Below are 24,970 nucleotides of genomic sequence, written 5' to 3'. Positions count from 1 at the left end.
TTAAAACCGATAGATCGCTTGGAATCGGTTTATTACAATGTTAAATGACATCTGTCATTAGTGTCATCTTGAAAATCGCAACGTTTTTTTTAATAAGTCGGCTGCTTCAACCGCTTTCATGTTGGATTTTTAAACTCCATATGGTTCCAGTAAAATTAAAATGAATTGTATTTGGTTTTTTTTAAATTAAAATTGGCATTAAGCCTCAACAACTTTCAAAATTGGTAATAATAGACACTTAACCTCTTAAAATGTCGTCTATTAAATGACATCTGTCAGTAGAGTCAATGATGGTATTCGCAACGTTTTTTTTTAATACGTCGTCTGCTTCAACCCTTGCATACAGGGTTGCCAGGCGTGGCGCTTTTAAATTTCAAATGGCGTGTAAAATTTTGGTACATGCGCCGGGCGCCTAAAGTGGCGCTTTTGTATTTTGTATCGTGCACCTTGATTGTAAACTAGTCAAAAGAAGCATTGGTTTTGATTGGTTCTTAATACTATTAATTTCATAAACAAATCCAATTACCAAAAGGGATCGTCTGCCATTCCCCTTTGCATGAGCGTGAGCGTAAACTGGGCTTTAGCACTACAGTATCAAATTCCTAAAATGATTTATTCTATACAGGAAAAAGTAGAGATGATGCTACAAAAAAGGTCCTATAGACTTTTTAGCTAAAACAATTAGGGAAGCAGGAATTTCTATTTCTTTATTTTTGCATTGTAAATCCTGTAAAATGGTGCGTAATGAGAGCAGCACCCGGTATAGGAAACTGTGAATAAAAGGAAATCCACATTTGTCCAATATTTGAAACTCCCGCTAATTTTTTAATAGCTTTTGCGTCCTGTCAAAACTGGCGCGTGACAGTTAGTAAATCCTAGCAACACTGCTTGCATATTGGATATTAATTAACCACAAACACTCTAGAGACTACTATGACATATGTCATCAAAATGTAAACAAATCTGTTAATTTACTTACTAATAAGAAACCACAAACTAAACCTAAAGTTTTATTATCACAATTTCCAGTTTTAACTTAACGTATGCTTATGTACTAATGTTTAAATAACAAATTACGCGATGGCCCTCATTTTTATAGAAGACCACCCCTGGTATGCTACAGAATTTTTAACAAAAATCCTAAATTACACTAATTCTAATGCACTTTCAAGGATCTTAGAGCATGAATCATGCGAAAAACTACAGAGGGAGATCATGGGCCAGCTCGCCGAACGGCAAAAACACCCCAGAACGAGCACCAAACATGCCCAAATATCTGCTGATATTCGGCTAAGGCTGAAACAATACAACACACAATTGGTACAGTTAAGACAGATGTTGGATCAGTCTTCAGGGACCAGTACAATGTATCCTTTAGGAATGAATATATTTTTATAATTCTGCAGGTCCTTAACAAATTCCAAAAGTACTTTTGCAGAATCTGAAAGAAGAACAAGGCAAGTGGAAGTTTTAATGACGAAAGCAACCCAGATGCAGAAATTGTTTGACGATCAGTTGTCTAGTAAGAGAATGGAAGAAAGGGGAAGTCTTTTGGGTCAAAATACCGATTGGGAGGGTGCTGGGGGGTCTTCTAATATGAACATTGGAGATATGAGGAGTAAACAGAAGCAAATGTTGGGAGGTATTTATTAAGTATTATTGGCTATTTTGATTTTCTAAAGAAACTTGAATGGTTTTAGAGCAAGAAAAAGGGTTGGAGAACCTTTCAAAGATCATTTCCAGGCAAAAGGATATTGCGAACACTATCACTAATGAGGTGGATTATCATAATGGTGAGTTTTAATTAAGTTACCTGCAACTATGCAAGTTTTCTTGTTTTTTATTTAGAAATTCTTGATGATATTGGTACCCAAGTGGATCAGACGGACCAAAGAGTAAGAAATGAAACTGGTAGAGTGGCAACAGTGGACAGAAAGGACAACACTTGCGCCTACTGGATTGTGATAATAATTTTATTTATTAGTATAATAATTGTTGCAGTAATTTGATCAATTAAGGTATAAAGTATGAGAAATAACCATTATATTTATATACTACTTTACAATATTTTATTATGTATTTATATTTTTTGAAAGGAAAAACAGTGTATGAACAATAAAAGGAAACTTTATTAAATGCCCCAGTTATAATATGAAGGACATAAATTATATTACAAAATAACTTATTAATAATTTACAGAGAAAAGCTAGAGTTAGTTATTTACTTTAATTCATCGGCATAAGGAACATTGGAAAGGTTTCCTACTGATGCAATGGTGAGCTTCTTGCCTGCCTTTTGGAGAGCCTAGAAAGTAAAAAAAAAATATATAAGAACGATTTTTAAGAAGAACAGTTAAATTATTGTCTCAATCTTTTGAAAATTAAGTTTTTCTTAAAGCAAAAGGAATGTGTATTAAATATTTTTTTGGAAAAATATTATGTGATAACTAAGAATACATTTGCAACAAAATAAAACACTAAATAACTAGGGCCATTTAGCCTTAAGTATTTTTTTTTGGTTTTCGTTTTTCACTTATTGCATAGTTGTTTGTAATATAAACATAATCAAATAATAAGATTGAGGTTATTGTTCCAATTCTCGACTTTATAGTAAAAAACGATTTATTGAATTCAAAACTTATTAATCAAATCATTTATTTCCATTGACATCATAACAATGTATAGAAATTGTCAATAAAAAAACTACAATGCTAATAAAAATAGTATAAAATTACAAAGATATGAAAGGAAACAAATTTGGTCAATAAATCTACAGTTAAAGAACTCTGTCAATGAGTAAAAAGGACAGTCAGCTAACATGGTCCTAAGAGCCCTCTTAAAAGTTGGAAAAGTCTTAGGTCTCTTTATTCTACATGGGAGATGATTAAAAATTTTGAGAGATGTAATTTCAGGACCATCCTGTACCTGCGACAACCGGGTAAAAGGGATGTATAATTTATCTGCATTTCGAGTTTTATAAAAATTTTATATATTATAAAAACAGTGCTGTATATCATAATTTTGCAAGAGTAACTTTTTTTTCCAAATTAAATGGAGAATCTAACAGTTGACTTCTTATAAAAAAATATTTTATCACCTCGCAGATTTTAGACAAAAAAGGACCAAGTCCCTCCGTAAGTTAAGCAATTTTTTAAAAAATTGGCTTCATCAGTAATCGAAAATTCACTACAATAACCTGCATGCGAAATTTAATAAAAATTGAGCTGGTAGTTTAAAAGTTATGATAAGTAAACGAATAATTATTCTTAACTTTAACACCCTGTATCTTTGTTATTAAACCTTTCTTTATGATTTGAAAATTTTTATAATGAATGTCTATTTCTTTTTCAAATATTTATAATTAATATAAATATTTCACGTATTAAAATTAATGACGTTTAAAGTGACTTGAATTAAAAGTTTAGAATTCCACTCAACATAAATACCATAAACTTCAATATTTAATTACCTTTACTACTTCAAAGGGATGTAACTCCCCTAGCAAAGTTTACAGAATATACTATGACTAAAACATCTTAATTCCGTTCATACGTGCATTAAATTTAACTATGAAAAAGAGAGTTAGGGTGGTCTACCCTTTTTAGATCCATTGATCAAAAAATCTAATACAGATTTATTGGAGTTTGAAATTTATAGAAAGCCTTCAGCAACTGACAATGTTATCCTTTTTTCTTCTAACCATCCTTTCAACCAAAAATTCGCAGAATTTAATTCACTTTTTCACAGACGTTTTAATATTCCTCTTTCTTCAAATGACTTTCAAAAAGAATTAAAAGCTATATTTCAAATTCCCAAAAACAACGGACTGAACCTGACAATGTGATTAATAAAATTTATTTTAAACACCTCAATAAATCGCTAAATAAAAAACTCTCATGTAAAGATAATGAAGCCTCCATTTATAGAAATATTACTTATTTCGACAAATTATCCAGCCAAGTTGCCAAAAGTTTTTTTGAGACACTCAGACAGTCAATTATATGTGTGCTATCATACTTCTAATAATGTATCTAAGCATCTGGTTAATACCAAAGATAACATTCCTGCAACCCACAGATCGGGGGTCATCACAGTCAATCAAATGTTCTCATCCTGACTGTAATGTGTGCTACATCGGGCAAAGCGGAAAAAGAATTGAAACTAGAGTAAAAAAACATACCAAACTAAGAGAAAATAACATAAATAAGTTAATTAACAATACTTCTTCACCTTTCGCCAACCATATCGTCGAGGTTAGACGTAGGTTCGTACCGGACGCAGATTCTTCACGTTTGTCAGAAAGGTTTAAGGTTGGACCTTTTAGAGATCCTCGACATTAATAAAGCCATAAAATCAGCAGATTTTGTTCGAGTCAAAGTTTGATAGAAATCTATATTTTAATAGATTTTTGGTAGTTCCAGTACCAAAAGTTTCAGGTACTAAGCAGCACTCGAGTTTTAGACCAATCAATACTGTGCCAGTATACGAGAAAGTATTAGAACTCATTGCCAAGAGGCAGCTATAGAAACATTGTGATGAGAATAATATAATTGTTTCTGGTCAATCGGAATTTCGAGCAGCTCATTCTTGCGAGACTATGATGAGTTTGTTAGTGCAATTGATAACAATAATCTAGTTTTGGCTGTATTTTTAGATTTAAGAAGAGTTTTTGAGACTGTCGATAGGAATATTTTGATTGATAAATTAGGGAATATGGGTATAAAGGACTTAGCCTTGGATTGGTTAAAATCCTACTTATCAGGCAGGACACAAAAAGTAAAGTATGAGTCGGCTGTATCTGAATCTATCTTGGTGAAATATGGGGTACCACAGGGGACTGTTCTAGGGCCATTGATGTTTATTCTGTATATAAATGATATAGTCAAAGTTGTAAAAAATAATAAAATTACATTATTTGCTGATGATACAATGATATGTGTCGTTGGTAATAATATCGAACAAATGCAGCAAGATATCAATAATGACTTGAGTAGAGTGTTTTTATGGCTGTGTAAAAATAGTCTTAGAAATAGTCATGGCATTAATGTCTTAAAATCTAAATTTTGTGTGTATGTAGTAAAAAAATACACAGTATTGGCCATAAAATTGGAACTTTTAAAAATTTAAAATTTTTCCAATGTTTTAAATTTATATTTTATTTTTGTACATCCAATCAATAAACATATTTATAAGTAAACAAAAAATAGTACCAGAATTTCAACCTTATCTTGTTTCAGACAATAAGAAATACTTTAAATTTTTGTGCTGGACAAAATGCTTGGAACTTTTTAAAAAAGATTTTAAGGCCTATTCCAGCGACATTCGCCAAAGAATTTTAGATTTTTACAATCAGGGTGTTAGGCAGCGTAATATTGCTCAAAGACTAAACGTTCCTAAGAACACCGTGTCACGGATAATTAAGAAATATCGTATATTTGGAAATGTGGTACCGGGTAAAAGCACTGGAAGACCTAAAGCCACGACTGCCCGTGTAGATAGGCGAATTTTAAATATTTCCCAGAATGACCCATTTTTGTCATCCTCCAAAATTTTACAAAAATTAAATGAAGGTGAGCCTTCCAATATCTCTGCAAGAACGGTAAGAAGGCCATTGTGTTCTGGTGGACTTAACAGCTACAGACCTGCTAAAAAACCTTTGCTGCGGAAGAAAAATGTCAAGTTACGCCTACAATTTGCAATGGATCATCTTAACTGGACTGTACAAGATTGGAAAAAAGTGCTATTCAGTGACGAATCTAAGTTCAATCTGTTTTCCAGTGATGGAATAGTTCATGTAAGACGATCGAAAGGTGAAAGACTCAAGAAAAAGTTTATCCGACCTACGGTTAAACATGGAGGTGGTAATGTGATAGTATGGGGATGCTTTTCTTGGTATGGTACTGGGCCAATACATAAAATTGTGGGGAAAATGGATCGATTTATGTATCGGGATATTTTGCGAAATATAATGGAGCCTTACACATTTGAGCCTATACCAGTAAATTTTGTATTTCAGCATGATAACGATCCAAAACATTCGTCAAAATTGGTAAAAGAATGGTTGGACCAAGAAAAGATCAGTTTTAAAGTGGGCGGCCCAGAGTCCAGACTTAAACCCGATTGAAAATTTATGGGAACATCTGGATCGCAAAATTCGGGCATCTGGAACAGTCAAAAATGCTGATGAACTATTTCATAAGCTTGTTGAAGCCTGGACTCACATTGACAGACAAATAATTGAAAATTTGATTGAATCGATGCCAAGAAGAATGCAGGCAGTAATTAATGCTAAGAGTTACCATACCAAATATTAATTATAATATTATGGTTTCAATAAGTTATATTTTATGTCGTTTTTGAATAAAAATCATTTAGTTCCAAGTATTTTGTCCAGCTTTTTTTAAATTTTTATTCCGAACTGCTACTGGGGCTGAATTTTTGGCAACATTTAAATTAATTAACACTAGTTTTTCGTGTACAACAACTTTATAAAAGAAAATAAAATGCTAATTAAAAGGCACACAAAATATAATACATTTTCAAAAGTTCCAACTATTATGGCCAATACTGTAGATTAAGTTTGGTGAACGTGAAACATTTTAATATTAATATAAACGGCGTTAAATTACAGTATGAACAACACATGAATCTTGGAATAGTATTAGATCCTCAGTTGAACTTCTATGCTCATTGTGATTATATATTGAGAAGATTTTCGCAAAAGGTTGGTTTTGTATCTCGAATCGGCAAAAATTTATCAACGTATACAAAATTATTACTTTATAATAGGTTAGCGGCACCCCATTTGTAATACTGTTCAACTTTATCGTTCAGTATACCCAATTATAAAATGGCCGAATTTCAGATACAAAACAGAGCAATGCGCGCAATCCTAAAACGTAATAGATATACACCTGTGATAACCATGTTAAATGTCTCACAATTATTATCTGTAAAGCAAAAAATAATGCTTAATGCTTTTATATTTATATTTAAGATTAAAAATAGAATGTTACCTACCTACATTTGTGATAGAGTTAATTGCTTTATGAATGTTCAAGACTATTATACCAGAACCCGTAATAATTTCATCCTAGTCAATCGAGGCAACACTACACAAATGTTGAACAGTATTCTGAATAAAGGTTTGTCAGAGTATTGTCTGAAATTGTATCCTACTGATTTATAAAAATAATTGTTTTGTTGAATTTATCTCCTTAAACTGTGACTATTTTAATGGTTTTAAAGGACTTTTAATTTGCTATTATCATTTTGTATGATTAATTAGTTCTTAGGTAATGTTCTATGGGTTTTATATGTAATGTTGTTTTTTTCTATGTTTTATTTATAGCCTTTTAATAATTCTATTTTATAGTATCTTTTATTATACGACGTGTTCCACAGTTGGGTTGTGACTTGACTCCTTGACTAGGTACTCCTGGAAAACCGGAGGCTGCGATTGCGCATGGAATACCGGGACGATCCAAAATGTCTCCAGGAAAATAATCGAGGTGCCCTGTTTAGCCTGAGCCAATAAAGACGACCTAGAAAACATGTGTCGAAAAAATGCTCGAAACATCAACACGAGCCGACCATGAGATGCAACATCAGCACTACCATCGAATGTTGATATATCGCAAAAAAAGTGGAGCAAAACGATTAAATTATGTCGTGTATATTTGATAGTAAAAGATAAATTATTGTTATTATAATTTTCGCATACTTATACCATAATTATGTCAAAATTAAATATTTTAGATCTTCATGCATGCAAGATTTATATTGTTTTCTTGTAGCATTATGCTAAATAAATGCATTATTATTATTTATCTTTCAGCGTACAAACCTTAGTTTTAACTGCGTTTTCTAGCTGTCACGTCTTTTACTATTTATTAATTTTATTATTATAATTTTATAAAAATGTTATGTATAACTTTGACTTTTATTTGCAATTTCGTTAATTTTTCTTGTGCCTTTTAATTTTGACTTACTGTTTATTTTAATGTGTTTCTCTCAAAAGAAAAAAATAAATTTTGGAGTCTGATGACGAGTGAACTCATCAAAAAGAACTCTTGACAAAAAGATTGGCATTTTCATTTGTGGAGAAGTTTTCCCGCTCTTCCCTTACCGCTATATTATAGCCACTCCATTTGAAGAATGGACTTCTAACTTCTACTTATAAATAAAATCTATTAAATCTAGCCACTACAAATTTGAATGACAAAAAAGACGTTCTTATGTTCATGCAACAATTGAGAAGCAGAGTTGCAGTTTGTCCAAATTTTCACATTTTGAACTAAAGGTGGCGCAACATTAACCGAATTTCTATCATTTCACATCACTTTGGACGTTCAAATCGAATTTTGTACCATTTAAAATATATTGCGAAAATCCCCTAGACATGCAAAATGCATTTAGTCCATCACCTTTAGACAAACAAAAAGTATTTTGTCCACAAGACAAACAAATCGCGTTTGGTCCAGATGTAAACATGTTTGTTTCATAACCTAATTTCTGTCGGTGTGGTTTTAGTTTATGTACAAGTATTTTGTGTTTCTTTCATAACTTTTTCGTGAAGTTTAAATCACAATGGAGTCTGTAGATGGTGAGCACATTGTTGGTGATAGTGACCGGGGTAGCCGAAACGACAAATTAATTTAACAGCTAGCGAAAGAAAAAAACAAGTGAGGTATGAATTTATTTTTTAATACTTATTTCTTTTTGTTACGACTTCATACTATTTTAAGGTATTCAAACCATGATCCCGATTTAGAGCAATTTGATATTGCTTGCAACCATAAAAATAATTCAAATTTAAAATGTCAGCAAGTAAGTCGAGAAGATGTAATTAAACTTCGGGAAGTTTTTTATAGAAAATCCAATAAAACCGTTCAAGATGGAATTTTAGCCAGTTACATTACTTTAGATAAACCTAAACGAAAAAGGTATCGCAAGGCTGATGGAAAACCTCACTCTTTTGCAGTAAAATATTGCGTAAGTTAAACTAAAAGTGCTGAAATCCCCACGCTATTATGTTTCACCAAATTTTTTTTAGGTTTTCGTTAAGCAACAAAAATTGCAGCTTTATCAGAAGTTTATAATGGCTGTTTACAATGTTGGTCAGAGGAGGGTGAATACCATTTGCGGGAAAGTGCAAAGTGGGGAAACAGTTTTAACAGAAAAAAGGGGAGGGGATAGACGCACTTTTAATTTTGTGGATAAACTCAATGCTGTAAGATCTTTTATTAGTCAGTTACAAGGAAAGGAAAGCCACTATGGAAGAAAAAAGTCTCGACGGATTCATGTATCATCAGAATACAACATTTCTATACTTTGGCAATTATATAACAAAAAAGCACCAAACAATCTGAAAGTAAATTACAAATATTTCAGGCGGGTGTTAAGTAAATACTTTAATATAGGATTCGGTAGTCCCGCTACTGATGTCTGTAGCTACTGCGTTAGAACACAAACCAAAATTGGTATGTCTCAAATTGCTACACAAAAACAAAAGTTATCCACTGAACTAAAAGTGCATAAATTCCGTGCATCACAATTTCATAAATTAATGAAAGTTGAAGATCCCAATGCTATTTTATATTGCTTTGATCTGCAACAAGTTCAGGTATTACCCAAGGTCCCTGTTCAGGTGGCATTTTACGCCCAACAGCTGTCAATATAGTTTTTTTGCATTACCAAACTTAATTGTAAAGACCCAGTATTCTATACGTGGACGGAGCACCAAGCAGGTAGAGGGGCCACTGAGATATCTTCCACTCTTATCGATTTTTTGAAAAAACTTACATTTCCAGACAATGCGACGAAGATCCTTTTTTTTGCAGATGGGTGTGGAGGATAAAATAAAAATAATCATGTTGTGCATGCTTTAATGTTTTGGCTTCAAACGTTTTCATGTGAGCAACTTAGGGACATAGAAATTATATTTCCAATTAGAGGTCACTATTCTCGCCGCCGATCGTATCTTTGGACGCATTGAAAAAAGCTTAAGGTCCCATAGTATTATAAAAACTCCAGATCAATATTGGGATATCTACACCAAAGTGGGTGGTGTACAAAAACTTGGGACTGACTGGCATTTACTTGACATAAAAAAACTTTTGCTGCATCTGAAAAAAGTGAAAAGTGGCATTCATTCTTGTCAAAGACTTTTGTTAAAGAAAAAAAGTTCCACCCATAATATTTTGCTGAAAACTGAGTTACTATATCGCAATTCAGATGAGACAAAAAAGTTTCAACCACTCCTAAAACCACGAGCAAGATTCGATCAAATAGAATTACAGGAATTAGGTTTGGGTCATAAAATAAAGGGAAAAAAAGTAGATAGTTGTTAGTTCCAATTTTAGAAGGCCAGTGTGAGGTTGAAACCAATGTTGAAGAAAGTGAGGACTGTGACTGTAACGATAGCGAAGATGTTAATTTCATTTGAGTTTGTTAAAAAATAAAAAAACTGCTTAAAGAAAATGGTTCTTCATTTTTTGGTGGTAATTTTACCCAAAAAGTTTTTCCAAATGACAATCAAAAGGCATTTTGTCCACTTTAGACATGCAAATAGCATTTTGTCCATATGTTTTTCTAAAATACCAAAGTTACTTTTGCTTCTTCTAGTCTGCCATTCTAGTATTTACTTATCCTAAATTTTCCTAATTTTTTGGTAAAAGTCCTAACTCGGTAAGTAGGACCGATTCGTAGCACCAGTTTTTGATGTTTCCTGAAAATGTACAATTTTGAGCAAACCGCATTTTGCAAGTCTGCTCCTAAATTACTCTCTTACTTTCTTCTGAACTTTACTCTCCGCTATAATGCTTTTTAACCCGATGGCCAAATACAATTTTTCCAACTTAACATTTACACACAATAAAATTTAAAAAAAAAATGAACTTACGGCACGCACGTCACTAGTAGAAACCGAATCGACGCAGGCGGACAACTCGCACGGGGAAAGGGCGGCCCCGGTCAAAACCGCCTGATTTCCAATAACCTGGGCGGCCTTACGGCCGCTCTCCATCTCGAGTAACAGTTCGGCCTTCAGTTGATTTTTACCGCGGGAAACGTCCGCGTCGGTCACGTTGCCGCCTTTTAAAACTTTCACCGCTCCTTCGACTAGTTTGCCGGCGGAGCGGGCGGGGGCGGCCAGTAGGACGCCCACCAATCCGGTGTCCGAGTAGTTGGCGTTGATGCCTTGCGAGGCGAATCCTTCGATCGTACTGCCTGCGATTGAACGGTTTAGTAAACCGTTATCGAGGGCGCTCCACTTGATCTGTAATTAACGAGACAATAGAGGAGAGAAGTATTGAGTTATTCGAATTGATTTTTACTTTAGGACCGCCTCCGAGCACTTTTTGGAGCACAGATACCGCCAGGGCTTCTTTCGTGTTTTTAATACTGGCTCCTTCTCCGGCAATGGCGACAAATGCAAAGTCTCCGCCCTTGTCTGACCTAAATAACGAATTTTGAAAATAAATTTATCTGTAAATTTTCTTTTTCGACTCAAGTTTGTGAGAAACACTTGGGTCCATTATTATTTAATACAGCGGCTTTTAAGATTTGGGCGATTTTTTAAGATTAAACAAATAATTAATAAAAACATAAATATACCTTAAATTTTACAATACAACGGCAATGAATTGGAAGAACCCAAGAAAATATTAACTACAAAAAGAAATCCTCATGAGGATTTCCTTGAATGTATCATTATTTCTTAAGTTTGGAATATCGCGAACAACGGTCCAAAATATTTGAAAGAGGTATGTTTAAATGACCGTCACAATATACTGACTTATTTGAGTTTATCTTATATTTATTTTAATTTTTACTAGTAATTTTATTTAATTTTAGAATGCACCAATATCATGTCGTTTTGCATCAGATCCTAAAAGATGAAGACTTCAATCGGAGGTTGGATATGATTTGGGAAAATTGAGAATTTTTATTCAAAATTCTTTGGACCGATGAAGCCACCTTTAATAGCGACGGTAGCGTCAATCTGTACAGTATGCATTACTGGTGTCTGCAGAAAATCCACATTGGTTGCGTGAAGTTCACCAAGGTCGTTGGAGCTTAAATGTGTGGTGTGATATACTAGGAGGCAGAATTATTGGGCCATACTTTTTCGAACAATCCCTAAATGGTGTTAGAATATACAGGTTATGTAGTCTAGACAAAAAATTTAAAAAAGGCCCCTGATAAAGTTTTAGAAGCATTTCGTATTACTTTTTGGCAAAGAGTGTTTTTTTACTAATTTGACCCCGCTGAATCCGAAAATGCCGGTTGCCAAAGCGAAATCGTAACCGGAAGTGAGATATTCAAGATGGCATCCGAAACGACCTTAAAACCGAATTTTTCAGCTAAATCTCCTTTGTTCGAGGTAGAAACGCTACCAAAGGGTCTTTTTATGTTTTCAGACATAACATGAGTAATTTAAAAACACAGAATAAACTTAGTTCACATAAAAACATATTTTTAATAAAAAAAAAACGACAAAAAAAATGTTTTTTCCTCTTCTTTTTGGTATTTATTTTTTGTGTGTGTTGTCTATCGCACATTTATTTATTGTGAACCAAGGTATCTCCAGAACGTTTCTACATGTATTTATAAACCTTATTAGTTTTCAACATCGCAGGTTGGTAGCACTGCAACGTGTGAAATTACTGCGCGCTCGTCGAGCTGCGGTCTTTCTGTCTGTTCGCATACCTTTAGTGTGCATTAAACCGTCTGGATGTGTTGTGACTGTTGTGCTGTGTTATCGAAATTAAAATAAAACTATTGTGAATCCGCTTAGGTGCAAACATCTGAAAAAGCGTCATTAGTAAAAGGGATTGAGTGCCCAAAACATCTGCCTCAAAATGATAAAACAGGCACTGTTCTCATAATTGTTGGCATGGCATTTGTCTTTGGGCCGTCCAAATCAAGTTGAAACATTTGGTGAATATGCTGCCTACTTCATCAAAAGAATATTATATTATGGATACAAATATAAAGAAGTTCACATAGTCTTTGATAGATACCGTGCACAATCAGTGAAAGGTGGAACCAGACAAAAAAAATCAAAAGGTTGTGCTCCTGTGCGCAGCAATATTACAGACTGTAACGTACCGTTGCCAAAGGACTGAAGTAACTTCTTGTTTTTATCCGAAAACAAGGCTGACTTATGCAGATTTTTGTCCGAGAGAATTCTGAAGCATAACTTTAACGATCTTGAAGTAGTTACCTCCGGGGCTTTGCCGAGGAAGAACATGTCCAATCTACAAATGCGAGTCGAAATGTTAACTACCTGAAATCATCACACGAAGAAGCTGACACGCGCATGGTTCTTCATGCCGTTCACAGCACTGCTGATGAAATTGTTGTGATGACGAAAGATACAGACGTTGTGCTTCTTCTTATCTACCACTTTGCTAAAATGAAGTGCTCGCATTTGTGGGTAATGAGTGGTCCTGCACGTGATACTAAATACATTCCTGTACATGATATATGCAGGAAGCTTATGCCGGAGCAAGTTTCACATCTTCTTGCCTTCCACGCAATAACGGGCTGCGATTCGACGTCAAAGTTGGCGTCTATTACAAAAGTTGGAGCATGGAAGGCTTTTTGTGGGACAAATTGCGAGCTTCTGGGACGCCTTGGACAGTGGCCACTGGAGGAGGACGTCCTTAAAAACATCGAGAAATTTGTCGTCAAACTGTATAAGGTAAAAGAATGCACATACAAGATTTTTCAGCTAGATTAAAATAAACTACACCCAGAAAATCTGTTTTTATATAGGTGGATCCCAGCATAACAAGCTCAAACGATGCCCGGAGTTTTTTGTTTGGAGCTGTCAAAAAGGCAGAATTCCTCCCTCCAACAACCTGTTTGGAAAACCTTCCAAACAAGAAAAAATTCCCCATAAAATAAAAATCGTCGAATCGCATATTCCCAATGTAAACATAAAATACCAGTCTATAAATAGAATATTTCAGACTCCAGCACGCGCACGTGAATTTCACGGTCGAAGGGTGTGCAAATGGTTTTCTTCAGGCGCAGTGACCTACATTCACCTGTTTTGGCTTCTTGCGACGCGGAAAGTATTGTACTTATACTTATTGTAGTAGTCACAAGTTAGCTCTGCTAGGGTTAATGTCGCTCTATCGCTCAAAAAGTTAACAACGCAACTCTCTCTTTCTCAATTACTCTCTACTATAAGATTAATTTGTATCAAGCTCTGCTTTACGTTATAAAACTTATAATTTCACGACTGTGACCAGAAACGTTTCGTTGTCCCAAACTAAAGTTTACCCATATAAATACCCTATTTATGTGTGTATTGGTGGAAAACAAAACCTGTTGTTTTTGTATGCTGTAATCCAGTGACAACAAATGAAAGCTCAAGTCTAATTTAAATTGTTGGTGGCAGCTAGTTTATGGTATTGTTCCAATTCCCAATATTTAATTGAAGAACTCAAGGTAACTCTGTAAAGTATTTTCATGGGGCTCCATTAGTTAAAACTTGTATAAAATAACAAATAACCGGTTTTTCTTCAAGATATTTTGGTGTCAACTTTATGTTAATTTAAACCCAAATTTGGTTTATGTCAAATAACATGAATATGTCAATTAAGAAAAATTAAGAAGTTTTAGATTAACTAATAAATATAAATCCCGTGCATTTCTTATAATTAAAATTTCTCTTTTTGTTAAATTTAAGGACTAAAACAAATAATAATTGTTTTCAACTATATATTGTTTTAATCATTTTGTAATTAACATTATTAGTTTAAATGGTGTGTGGATGAATTAGAATTAAGTACATTTACTCATAAGGTTATTACAAAGCTCTCTTTTGTTTTTGTTTATGTGTTATTACACAAGTTGATGTTTATTTACGGTGACAAGTGTAACCATTTATATATTGGTTGTAATAAATTATAACCCAGTAACTTTTTATAATTGAAGGTAAACAAACTGACACAACTGTCATAAAAATCCAAGAGCAAGATTAAGTTTGATCCGGTTGCCTTATGGTTTTACAATTAGATTTACCACGCGTTAAATCAATTTTCTATTTCTGTAGAGACAGATTAGAACCCTTACTTAGAAGTGACAAGATAACTACGAAAAGTTAGATTGCCCACTCTACAACCGATGCACTTCGTCTGCATATCAAAAGATGCAACTATCAGGTAAGCGTACCAAAAACACAATTGACAAAAATAAAAATAAACTATATTTTTAAAAACAGGTGTGTGTTTGGGAAAACGACCATATCCCCAAACCGTCACTCCCTAGGCTACAGGACTGTGGCTGGATTGTGCAGAGGGAACAAGTTGTCCCTCTTTTAATGACTCTGGATCCCATTCCAAAGAAGTGCGAGGAAATAATAGTTTGTCATTGTAAAGGACATTGCAATACAAAAAATTGCAGTTGCCGAAGGGCGAATGTGTCTTGCCTCAAACTGTGCACTCCTTGTAAACGTTCTTGCATAAACTCTGGTGACACACAATAAATATTTCTTTTTTTTTAAACAAATAAAAACAGTTTTTTTTTTACACAAATAATTATTTTTTTAAATGTTAACATTAGTCCTAGTATACTTGCACAGTTTGCTAAAAGCCAAAAAGTGCAATTTTAACCGCTTGTGATGTACTTTTAAGAAAATATATTTGACCAACATGCTTAGTTTATGTGTTTTTGCATTCCATATGTCTGAAAACATATTAAAAAAACACTTTGTTCGCGTCCCAACCTCAAACAAGGGAGTTTTAGACAAAAAAACGGTTTTAAGGCCATTTCGGACGCCATGTTGCATATCTCACTTCTGGTTGCGATTTCGCTTTGGCAACCGGCATTTTTGGATTCAGCGGGGTCAAATTAGTAAAAAAACACTCTTTGCCAAAAAGTAATACGAAATGCTTCAAAAACATAAATATTCCAGAAATTTGTCTAGACTAATGGGCCCAGGAGCGCAAAACACTCGATTTGGTTTATTTTTAAGTTTGTTAGTTAAGTCGTGCCGTTGCGTCGTTAAAAACTATAATGGCGAGTAACGAAAGTACAATAATCGGTTCGGCAGTTGATAAACTAAAAGGGCGTGAAAATTATTCGGTGTGCAAGTTCCAAATGAGTGCATTATTAAAGTTAGACGGTCTTTGGAACTGTGTTACTGGAGAATGGGCTGCGGATGCTGATAGTGCGGCTAAAGCGCGACGTGAGGAGAAAGCCTTGTCAAAAATAATCCTTTCTCTGGATATGTCGACGTTTCCGCACGTGATACAAGCCGAAAACGCTAAGGATGCATGGAGTGCCCTTGAAAAAGCGTTTGAAGACAAAGGGTTCCATCGAAGACTTAGACTGCTCCGAAGTTTATGCTCAAAAAGGCTAGAAGACTTTAGCACCATGGAGAGCTACGTAAATGAAGTAATGGCTCTTTCCCAGCAACTGATCTCCATTGGGAAACCATTGGATAATGAATTCTTAGGAGTTATAATGTTGCAGGGGCTGACTGAAGAGTACGAGCCTATGGTTATGGCCCTTGAAAATTCGGGTGTAGATATAACCTCGGACTTTGTAAAGACCAAATTACTTCAGGACAAAAAGTGGCAAAATGGCAAACTAAACGGGGACAGTGCTTTAGTTTCCAGGAAATTTAAGAAACCCCCATGGTGCAGGAGCTGTAAGCAGAAAGGACATTATAAAAATCAATGTCCTGCTCAAAATAAAAAGGACCCGGCTCAATCCTCAAATCGTACCAAAAATAAGGATCATCGAGGAGGGAAGAGTTTATTTGCTGCTGCTCTGGGTGTTAATATGAATGGCCCGTCATGGTACGTGGACAGTGGCGCGTCATCTCACATGACAGGGAATCGTGGTCTACTAAAGGACATTACCGATTTGCACTCAGGACAGGAAATAATTGTGGCAAATGACTCGAAACTGTGTGTCAGTGGTACCGGTAAAAGTGTCGTGAAACTAGAGCAAGATGGCAGAGAAATGGACATACAAGGAGTTAAATATGTTCCAGAACTTTCTGTAAATTTGTTATCTGTGAACTCTATGGTTTCGAAGGGATAGTGTGTTTATTTTGACTCCGAGGGATGCAAAATAGTTGTCTCGCGGAGCCCGTTTTATAATCATTACCTTTTATCGATTAATTTCGATCTTTAAATAAATAGCTTACATAAATTAATCTTGGTGTTTTCATTGCGTCCTGAATCCTGTATATTCCAACAAATGGCAACGTCTGTCTTAATTTTTTGACCAATCTCTAGCGGTCATTTTAGAAATTTAAAAATATTTTCCAGGTATTTCTCTTGGCCGTTTTAGTAATAATATTTTTTACCATAAGCCTCTGCGATAAGTACGTTCTGAGATACAGTACCTCGCATTTTAAGTAGGCCACTCTGTACAACGTTCTTTTTGCCATTTTGTACTTCTTCTTAAAATTGTACTTAAAAGCTCCCCACTTGACAAAAATTAATTACATCATAAGTCATTCCCTTTGATACCACCACCCAAAAATGACATTATTTTGAAAATTCTCAATTGTAACACAGATATGCCCAAACCAAACCCAAGAACCAAAATCGAACACGTACGTTCAGGCTTTAAAACAGTTTTTTGCACAACACTCTCTTTAATATAAATAACCCATTTTAATACTAATAAACTCACCTGATTTCACCGCCTTTATAAGGGCTGGTATTGTTAATTCCGTCACTAGTGTCCAAACTCAAAGTCTGAGCTAAATGTTGCACTTTAGAAGGCTCCAAACCCAAACCGACCACAGCACCCCTGCCAGAAGTGAAATTGCTGGTCACATAATGTTGTAAAGTTTCAGAAGACATTTTCCCAATCTGGAATTTGGGCACAAACAGAGAGTTGCCCAGGCCAGTACGGAACGCTGCTTTATGCAACAAATCCACAGCCCTCAACTAAATATTATTATTATAATAAATCACACTAGATGTATAAGAACACTCATAATACCTGTAAGGGTCTTATAGCCAGCTCCAACCTAAGTCTACTGGCCAGCTCGGCCACTTCCCAAGGTTTAAACACTTGCTGGGTGGCAACCTCAGTCAAAAAAGGCAAAGCCGCCTCCACAGCGTTTCTGGTTCCCTCCAAAGTGTAAGAAATGGTTTCACGGTCAGAGGTGGCAGTCAAGTTAGCACCAAGTTGCTGGATATTACGAGTGATAGCAAACTGGGAGCAATTTCTTGTAGACAGACCAGCTGCCACTCTTATAACGTGACTGGCACCCAAGTTGTCATTTGTTTCATTTCTTGCTCCGGCCCTACAATCAACATGTTATCTGTGTTGAAGTATAATATCGTCGTTGAAGTACTAATACCTCGTAAACCCACAAATGACATTTTTCAGGAGATGAAAAAAACTATTTTTTATTTAAAGTATTTAACTTAGATATTGAATATTTTTTTAGATAAGTTTTTTACTAATTTTATTTATATAAACATTTTTCGCGGCATAGTGGAGTGGGATACACAGTTTACCCTTTGTAGACAAAACACTTTGTTAGGAACAAATACACGTATTTTTTATTAATAACTAGGCCTAATTTACAATGGTATGAAAATATTAAACTTCACTGTATGCTAAATTGTCATAAAAACTGTGGCAGTCTCTGGGTATAACGGATTTTAAAGCTTGCAGGTGTTGCCACTTTTGTTTCTTTATTTTTCTCTTCTCATTATACATGACTGGCCACTCCACAACATCTAACACCTTTTTTGGTCTCTGTGGAAGCTCTTTCCAGTTGGCATTAAAATCAAGTTTAAGTAAAATCTGTATTGTTGTGACGAATTCATAATGAGTTACTTATTATATTGGGTATTACGTCACTTATAGCAAAAATCAATTTAGAAATTTTTTATCTCACACGCTCAAAAATTGAAAAGAAGAAGAACATAGACTTATCACGTATTATTTGGTTCAAATTTAGTATTTTTTAAAAAAAGTAGGTCTTCTTGTTGTTTTTTATCGTTTTTTAATTGTAATATTCATAACAAAGTTAGGTAGGATATTGAAAAGAAGAAACGAGCTCAGAGATTAATAGATTGAACCTCAGCTCCTAGGTACATAAAAATCTATTATACCTCAAGTAAATTATTGTATTTAAAACTTATTGAACTTAAATTAAGTATATGGAACGGTATCGTTACAGATTTAAGTTCATATTTCTTTTAAATATGTGAATAAGTCTATTTTCTTCTTCTTTTCAATTTTTGAGCGTGTGAGATAAAAAATTTCTAAATTGATTTTTGCTATAAGTGACGTAATACCCAATATAATAAGTAACTCAAAATCAAGTTTGTAATAAATTTTTTCATTAGGCAAATATCTGAGTGCTTTGATGTCTGTTACTACGAATCATTTACAACCTTACGCAAAAAACATAATTTTAATTAATAAACTTAATGATATTAATATAGTTAAGAAACAACATACTTTTCCTGGTCTGATAGAATTATATCTATGAAATCTTTTTGGAGTAAAGTCTTTAAAATCTGTATACTCCATACACACAACATCATAAGGGGCTGGCTTAGATCTTGCTTCTTTTGAAATGCGCAAATAATCACTGGGTAAGTATATGTCTTTTCCTTTTATTTTTCTTTCAATACAGCTGTGGACGGAGTCGCATTCCATCTGTGTATGCCCAACTTCTAAAAATTTCTGAACAATCTCCACATTATTAATCACAGCATAATTGAGTAAAGCATTTGACATAATGCTGTTCCAATTTTGGTATGTGCATCCATCACTGTAGATTATAATTGGACCAGATTCATTTTGACATTTTATATCCAAATATTTCAGCAAACAGGTCACAAATGTTGATGCTGTCATATCAGCATCAGTTTCTGTGAACCAAAAGCAAGTTGCCTGATGAGAAACTGTATCATAAACAGTAAAATTATGACAGCATAGTTTAAGCTTAAAAAAAATGGCACTGGCTTGAACGAATGGACATACTTTAACTGCTTGCAAATCAACTGTTCGCGTCCTATTTCATTAGTGTTTGCTTCCTCTTTGTCTTTGTTCTTCTCATCCCGAGCCCCATCCTTTTTGGGTCTATGAACACTCCATTCTTCATCTGAAAGTTGCCCTACTTCATGTTTAGTGCATAAGTCACACTTGTCCTTTTTAATGGGATATAATGACAAATTTTAAGAATGGAACATACTATTGAAGACCGTTTTAGATAGGACTGATCTGTTATCTTTATTACAGGTTTCCTTATACAAATTAAAGAGGTGAGTTAAGCTTTCAACAGTGGTTTCTAAATACAAGTTTGTAGAACTGGAACGAGCATAATGTGATGATAATTTAGGCAACTTGTCAAAAAATTCTTTAAGGTATTCTTTGTCAGCATCTTTATCTGCTCTAAAAGAAGTAGTCATACCAAGATCTCCTTTTTTTATCCAATCCTGAATCTTTGAGAACTTTACTTCAACAAGTCTTAACCACGACTAAAGCGCGTTACGAGGTATTAACCTAATCATTTAGTAACAGTCATTTGTGGGATATGATATATTCGAAATATTCCTGACTGTGGGTTAAGAGATATTGCCTACAAAAATATGGCCATTTACTGTAAGAGGTATTAGAAATCCTAAATATTCACCAAGTAAAATTTTTGTTGTATGCAATGTATTAACAGAGTTGTAGAATTCGGTTTACGCTAACCAATGCCACCAAAAACAAAAATTTGATTTTTTGTGGTTTACGAGGTATTAGTATTTCAACGATGATATGTTACATTCAGTTTTACAAAAGCTAATGGTAATTAGATACAATGGTATTGCCTACAAACTACTCGGTAAAGAAATATATACCATGTGTTAAAAAAGTTAACACTGTGTGAACGCTCCCTTTTATCAAAAAGTGTCCCAAATAAAAATAATAGATTTCTTTTAGATCTACATTAGGATGGTAACTTTGCATATAAATAAACTGCCTCTTAACATTAAAAAGTGCAAAATCACTAACTATGAGGTACATATTACAGGCTCGAGTAGGTACAACATAAATATTTAACCTTCAAAGCTGACGGTTTTTACCCCCCAAGAGGCTGTGATCATAGCTTGCTTCTTCAGAGATTTCACTTTTTATTCCTTAAACATTGTGTTATACTAAGCAGATAACTTTTTCTATTTAAACTCTACTGCAATAAAATTGATGCTCCGACCTTTTAGGTGTATTAAATTTTTAAAAAGAAGGCCAGTTCAATTTTGTCTTGAGAATACCCATCCCAACTTTTAATTTTCTTAAGTCTCTAATATATTCTGGAGTGGTGAGCTTGGGATATTGATTGTTTTTAAATAATATTAATTTTTAGACTATTAATTTAAGCCACCTAAAATATATAGTTTTTAGTTATTTTTTTAAGTTTATCTGTTTTGTATAGGATAGAGTACCCTAAAGTCGACCAGCTCCAGTAGTCGGCCACTTCATGATATATTTGATAATAAATAGGTTAATATTATATATTGTAAAACGCGCGCCGTTACTCCAGCAATCAGATAGTTTCGCGCCAAATTTGACCAATCGGAACGAATCTGTTGAAATAGAGTTGGTACATCCACTTGTGATTAATAAATATTAGCATTTTTTCACATTTTTAACGAAAAAAATTAAAAAACTAGTCTAAATACGATTAATTTTAGGAGGTCGACTTCTGGATATACAAAAATCTGCAAAAAACCGAAGAATAAAAATGAATAGAAAATTAACAGCTATATTTTTTTAATAACTTATCAGTAATTCTTTGTCATTTTACCAGTTGTCGACCGCTTTTAAACATTTTATATTAAGGTGGGTCGACTATAGGATTTTCGTTTTGTAGAAGTCGACCGTGTTTATTACTACTGTCTGATTGTTTTAAGTTTATTACATTATTAATGAAGTTTTTTTTTATCTTGGTTTTTAAAATTTTTTTTCAGAAAATGGTGAAAGTAAACAGAGCATCAGAGCAGAAAAAATACATTAAAAAGGCGGTAAACGTCCCATACAAACGTCCAATACTGGGAGGAATCCTTACAAGAGGCTATTTTTCAAATAAGAGAAAATAAACTGAGTGTGCGAAAAGCTAGTCAGATATATGGTGTGCCAAAAACTACTATGCTAGACAAATTAAGGGGAAGAGTCGTCGAAAAACCTAGAAAAATGGGCCCCCCGCCTGCTCTAAGCGTAGCTGAGGAAAAGGCTATAGTTCAATGGTGTATAAATTTATCGAAGTGTGGGTTTCCACGAAAGATGGATGACATACTAAACACAGTTCAGAAGATTATAATGTCAAAAAAAATGACTCAAAAAAAATTCCCTTCGTAAACGGGCGTCCCGGAAAAAAGTGGTATAAAGCTTTCTTGAGGCGTAATCCGGAGCTGACGGAAAGAAATGCTGAAAACTTATCACAAGGACGTGCAGTGCTTACTGAAGAGAGTATCAGGAAATGGTTTCGCGAGTTAAAAGAATATTTAAAGAGTGAAGATGCCGAGGATATCCTGTTAGACTCCGCCAGGATTTTGAATGGAGATGAAATGAGTTTCACGTTGTGCCCCAAGTCTGGGAAAATTGTAGCTCCGAGAGGATATAAAAACGTTTATCAAGTAGTCAAGGGGAAAGAAAAGGAAGCATTGACGGTGTTGCTTGTGGTGTCTGCGAGTGGCGACATCACATATCCTTGTGTGGTCTTTCCCTATGTATGGCCACCAAAGGATGTTCGAGACAGTATGGATCCATCTTGGTGTCTAGGATTGAGCGAAACCGGATGGATGCGCTCAGAAGTGTTTTACGAGTATGTGGCGAACTCCCTGAATCCCTGGTTAATATCCCATGAGGTTAAGAAACCTGTTTTGTTTTTCATTGACGGCCATAAAAGCCATTTAACTTTAAGCTTAAGTCAGTTCTGTTCAGCAAATGGAATAATTCTTTATGCGCTGCCACCGAATGCTACCCATAATTATGCAGCCGTGCGATGTCAGTGTTTTCAAACCACTGAAATCTGACTTTTTTTGAAGTTTCTGAAGTTTTGTCCACTTTTAAAAAACGTTTTAGAAAAGGACAACTTGCCGCAAACAATTAAGAACGGTTTCCGTAAATGTGGCCTTTTTCCTTTCGATCCAAATATGGTTGACTATTCTAAATGTGTCCAAAATATACTTGAAGATTTGGAAAGAACTGTAGAACCAGAAGAAATCTCCCGACCTGCGACTGATGTATATAAGATCACTGAGGATACAATCAAAAGTGTTCAGAATAATTTAGAGGAGCGTGGTGTTAGAGTAGAGATTATTTTTGAAGAATTATCTAAAGCGCAAACCCTTTACAACAATAAAATTTCAAATGTGATACCGACAGTTCAACCTACAGATTCTCATCAACCTGAGCATGAACCTTGGGATGGCCTACCACCTTTTGCTTTATTAAATGATGGCCAATTATATGATAATGATACAGTGGGTAACCTCGTTCTTCAAGAGTTAGAGCAACCACAAAGTTTTAATTTATCAGAAATTAAAGATACTTTAAGCGATGATGCCGTAATGCCATTATTTCAAGATACGCAGGTTTCACAAATTGCACTAGACTATGCTTCAGATCCTCTCCTCTCTCAAGAAATTCAACAGGAGACAAATGCTTTTGAGAACAATGACTGATAGAAGAAATTGAAGACATCGAAGAAAACGATCCAAAGAATATCGGATGTGATAAGTGTACTCAATGGTACCACTTGAAATGCTCAATTTTTAGTGAAAATTTATATGGAGACATTATAGGAAAATATTTTATTTGTCGTCATTGTATTCTGTAAGTTTTAAATATGAATACCCTGTTCAAAAGTTTTACTGATAATTTGTATACCTACCTATCTATTAGTTTTAGAATGCATTTTAAGTTAAGTAAAGTACCAACTTTACCATACCAAAGAATTTTTTTATGATTTTAAACAATAAAAATAATAAAAAGATTAATACTAGCATATTATTTTCGAACAATTACATTAGGTTGACTATTGGAAGATCGGCGTCTAGTACTCGATCTTCCTGGTCGACTACTAGGAAGATGGCCGTCCGACTACTGGATTTCCTCGGTCGACTACGAAGATTTTATTAATTAACAGTATATAAAACAACACAAGCAAAAGTCAAGTGCGCCAAAGTGGTTGACTACTAGTGTTATTACCCTAATTACTTTTTGGTCTCTCAAGCATAAGTTATTATTACTATTATTGGGAATTTCCTATTAGACAATGTTTGATAAATAAATAAATAATAGAAGCAATTAATAAGTCTATGTCACATTTGTTTGTTAACAAGTTAATGGTTTCAGGGCACATACAACAGTATAATCCTGGGGTGATGTTATGTGACGGATTATCCATTAGAGGTTATGTTTAATTTTACCTAAATATTATGGACACTCTGGCAATGGGTGATTCATTTTCCGCGGAGACAACCACCAGTTTATTCGGTAAAGTGTTGATTTTTAAATCGTAATTCGTTGTACCGCTCACTGGGGCCAGTTGAGCGTATCCCCGGGTCTACAAAAAAGTTTATGTAATAATCACCCAATGGGAATCAAGTTTGTTTTTTTTTTCTTGACTGACTCGTACGAAAATCACTAAGCGACTTACCCCGATGGCTCGGAAGAGGGATTTTTTCGCAATATTTGTTGCCATCGCTTCCAAGTTCCTTTTAATTTTATATTATGTAATTGGGAAAAGTATTGGGAATGTTATAGATATCCCAGATTGGAACTTTTCACAGCTATCACTGTCAAAAGTTGACATTTACAAACGTCATTAATGTCGTCATTAATGTCATTAATGTCGTTACTAAGGTCATATTAAGGTGCATTCATAATCAATCCGCGAGCCAAGTTCGACGTCAAGTGTAAATTCGGCATACTAACAGCCGTTCACTATAAATTTAAGGTTCATTTATAAATTTAAG

At 34.3% G+C, this 24,970-nt stretch overlaps 2 protein-coding genes across 2 annotated transcripts; one reads left to right on the top strand and one right to left on the bottom strand.

Moving 5' to 3' along the window:
• Positions 1-915: 915 nt before the first annotated feature.
• LOC126734625 (syntaxin-8) lies at positions 916-2,136 on the top strand. The gene is made up of 5 exons (XM_050438324.1): positions 916-1,112; positions 1,173-1,367; positions 1,428-1,642; positions 1,701-1,793; positions 1,849-2,136. Exons 1-5 carry the CDS (start codon positions 1,081-1,083, stop codon positions 2,007-2,009), a joined length of 696 nt encoding a protein of 231 aa, XP_050294281.1. The 5' UTR covers positions 916-1,080; the 3' UTR covers positions 2,010-2,136.
• LOC126734615 (cytochrome b-c1 complex subunit 2, mitochondrial) lies at positions 2,110-24,819 on the bottom strand. The gene is made up of 7 exons (XM_050438314.1): positions 24,652-24,819; positions 24,422-24,558; positions 17,982-18,288; positions 17,667-17,926; positions 11,336-11,456; positions 10,903-11,277; positions 2,110-2,304 (listed from the first exon to the last, which is right to left on the bottom strand). Exons 1-7 carry the CDS (start codon positions 24,694-24,696, stop codon positions 2,221-2,223), a joined length of 1,329 nt encoding a protein of 442 aa, XP_050294271.1. The 5' UTR covers positions 24,697-24,819; the 3' UTR covers positions 2,110-2,220.
• Positions 24,820-24,970: the final 151 nt, after the last annotated feature.

The sequence above is a fragment of the Anthonomus grandis genome, chromosome 1 (assembly GCF_022605725.1).
Source record: "Anthonomus grandis grandis chromosome 1, icAntGran1.3, whole genome shotgun sequence".
Lineage (NCBI taxonomy): Eukaryota > Metazoa > Arthropoda > Insecta > Coleoptera > Curculionidae > Anthonomus > Anthonomus grandis.
Note: the sequence above shows the minus strand (reverse complement) of the source record. Positions and strands in the feature narration are given on the sequence as shown.

What these genes read in the sequence shown, in the direction of transcription:
- LOC126734625 (XM_050438324.1), top strand. Translation starts at nt 1,081, where the DNA reads ATGGCCCTCATTTTTATAGAAGACCACCCCTG. An exon ending in TCTTCAGGGACCAGTACAAT is followed by an intron (nt 1,368 to 1,427) that starts GTATCCTTTAGG and finishes AAATTCCAAAAG; the next exon opens with TACTTTTGCAGAATCTGAAA. An exon ending in TGAGGTGGATTATCATAATG is followed by an intron (nt 1,794 to 1,848) that starts GTGAGTTTTAAT and finishes TTTTTTATTTAG; the next exon opens with AAATTCTTGATGATATTGGT.
- LOC126734615 (XM_050438314.1), bottom strand. Translation starts at nt 24,696, where the DNA reads ATGGCAACAAATATTGCGAAAAAATCCCTCTTCCGAGCCATCGGG. An exon ending in TGGCTATAAGACCCTTACAG is followed by an intron (nt 17,927 to 17,981) that starts GTATTATGAGTG and finishes AATAATATTTAG; the next exon opens with TTGAGGGCTGTGGATTTGTT. An exon ending in CTACTAGTGACGTGCGTGCC is followed by an intron (nt 2,305 to 10,902) that starts GTAAGTTCATTT and finishes TTTACTTTCTAG; the next exon opens with GCTCTCCAAAAGGCAGGCAA.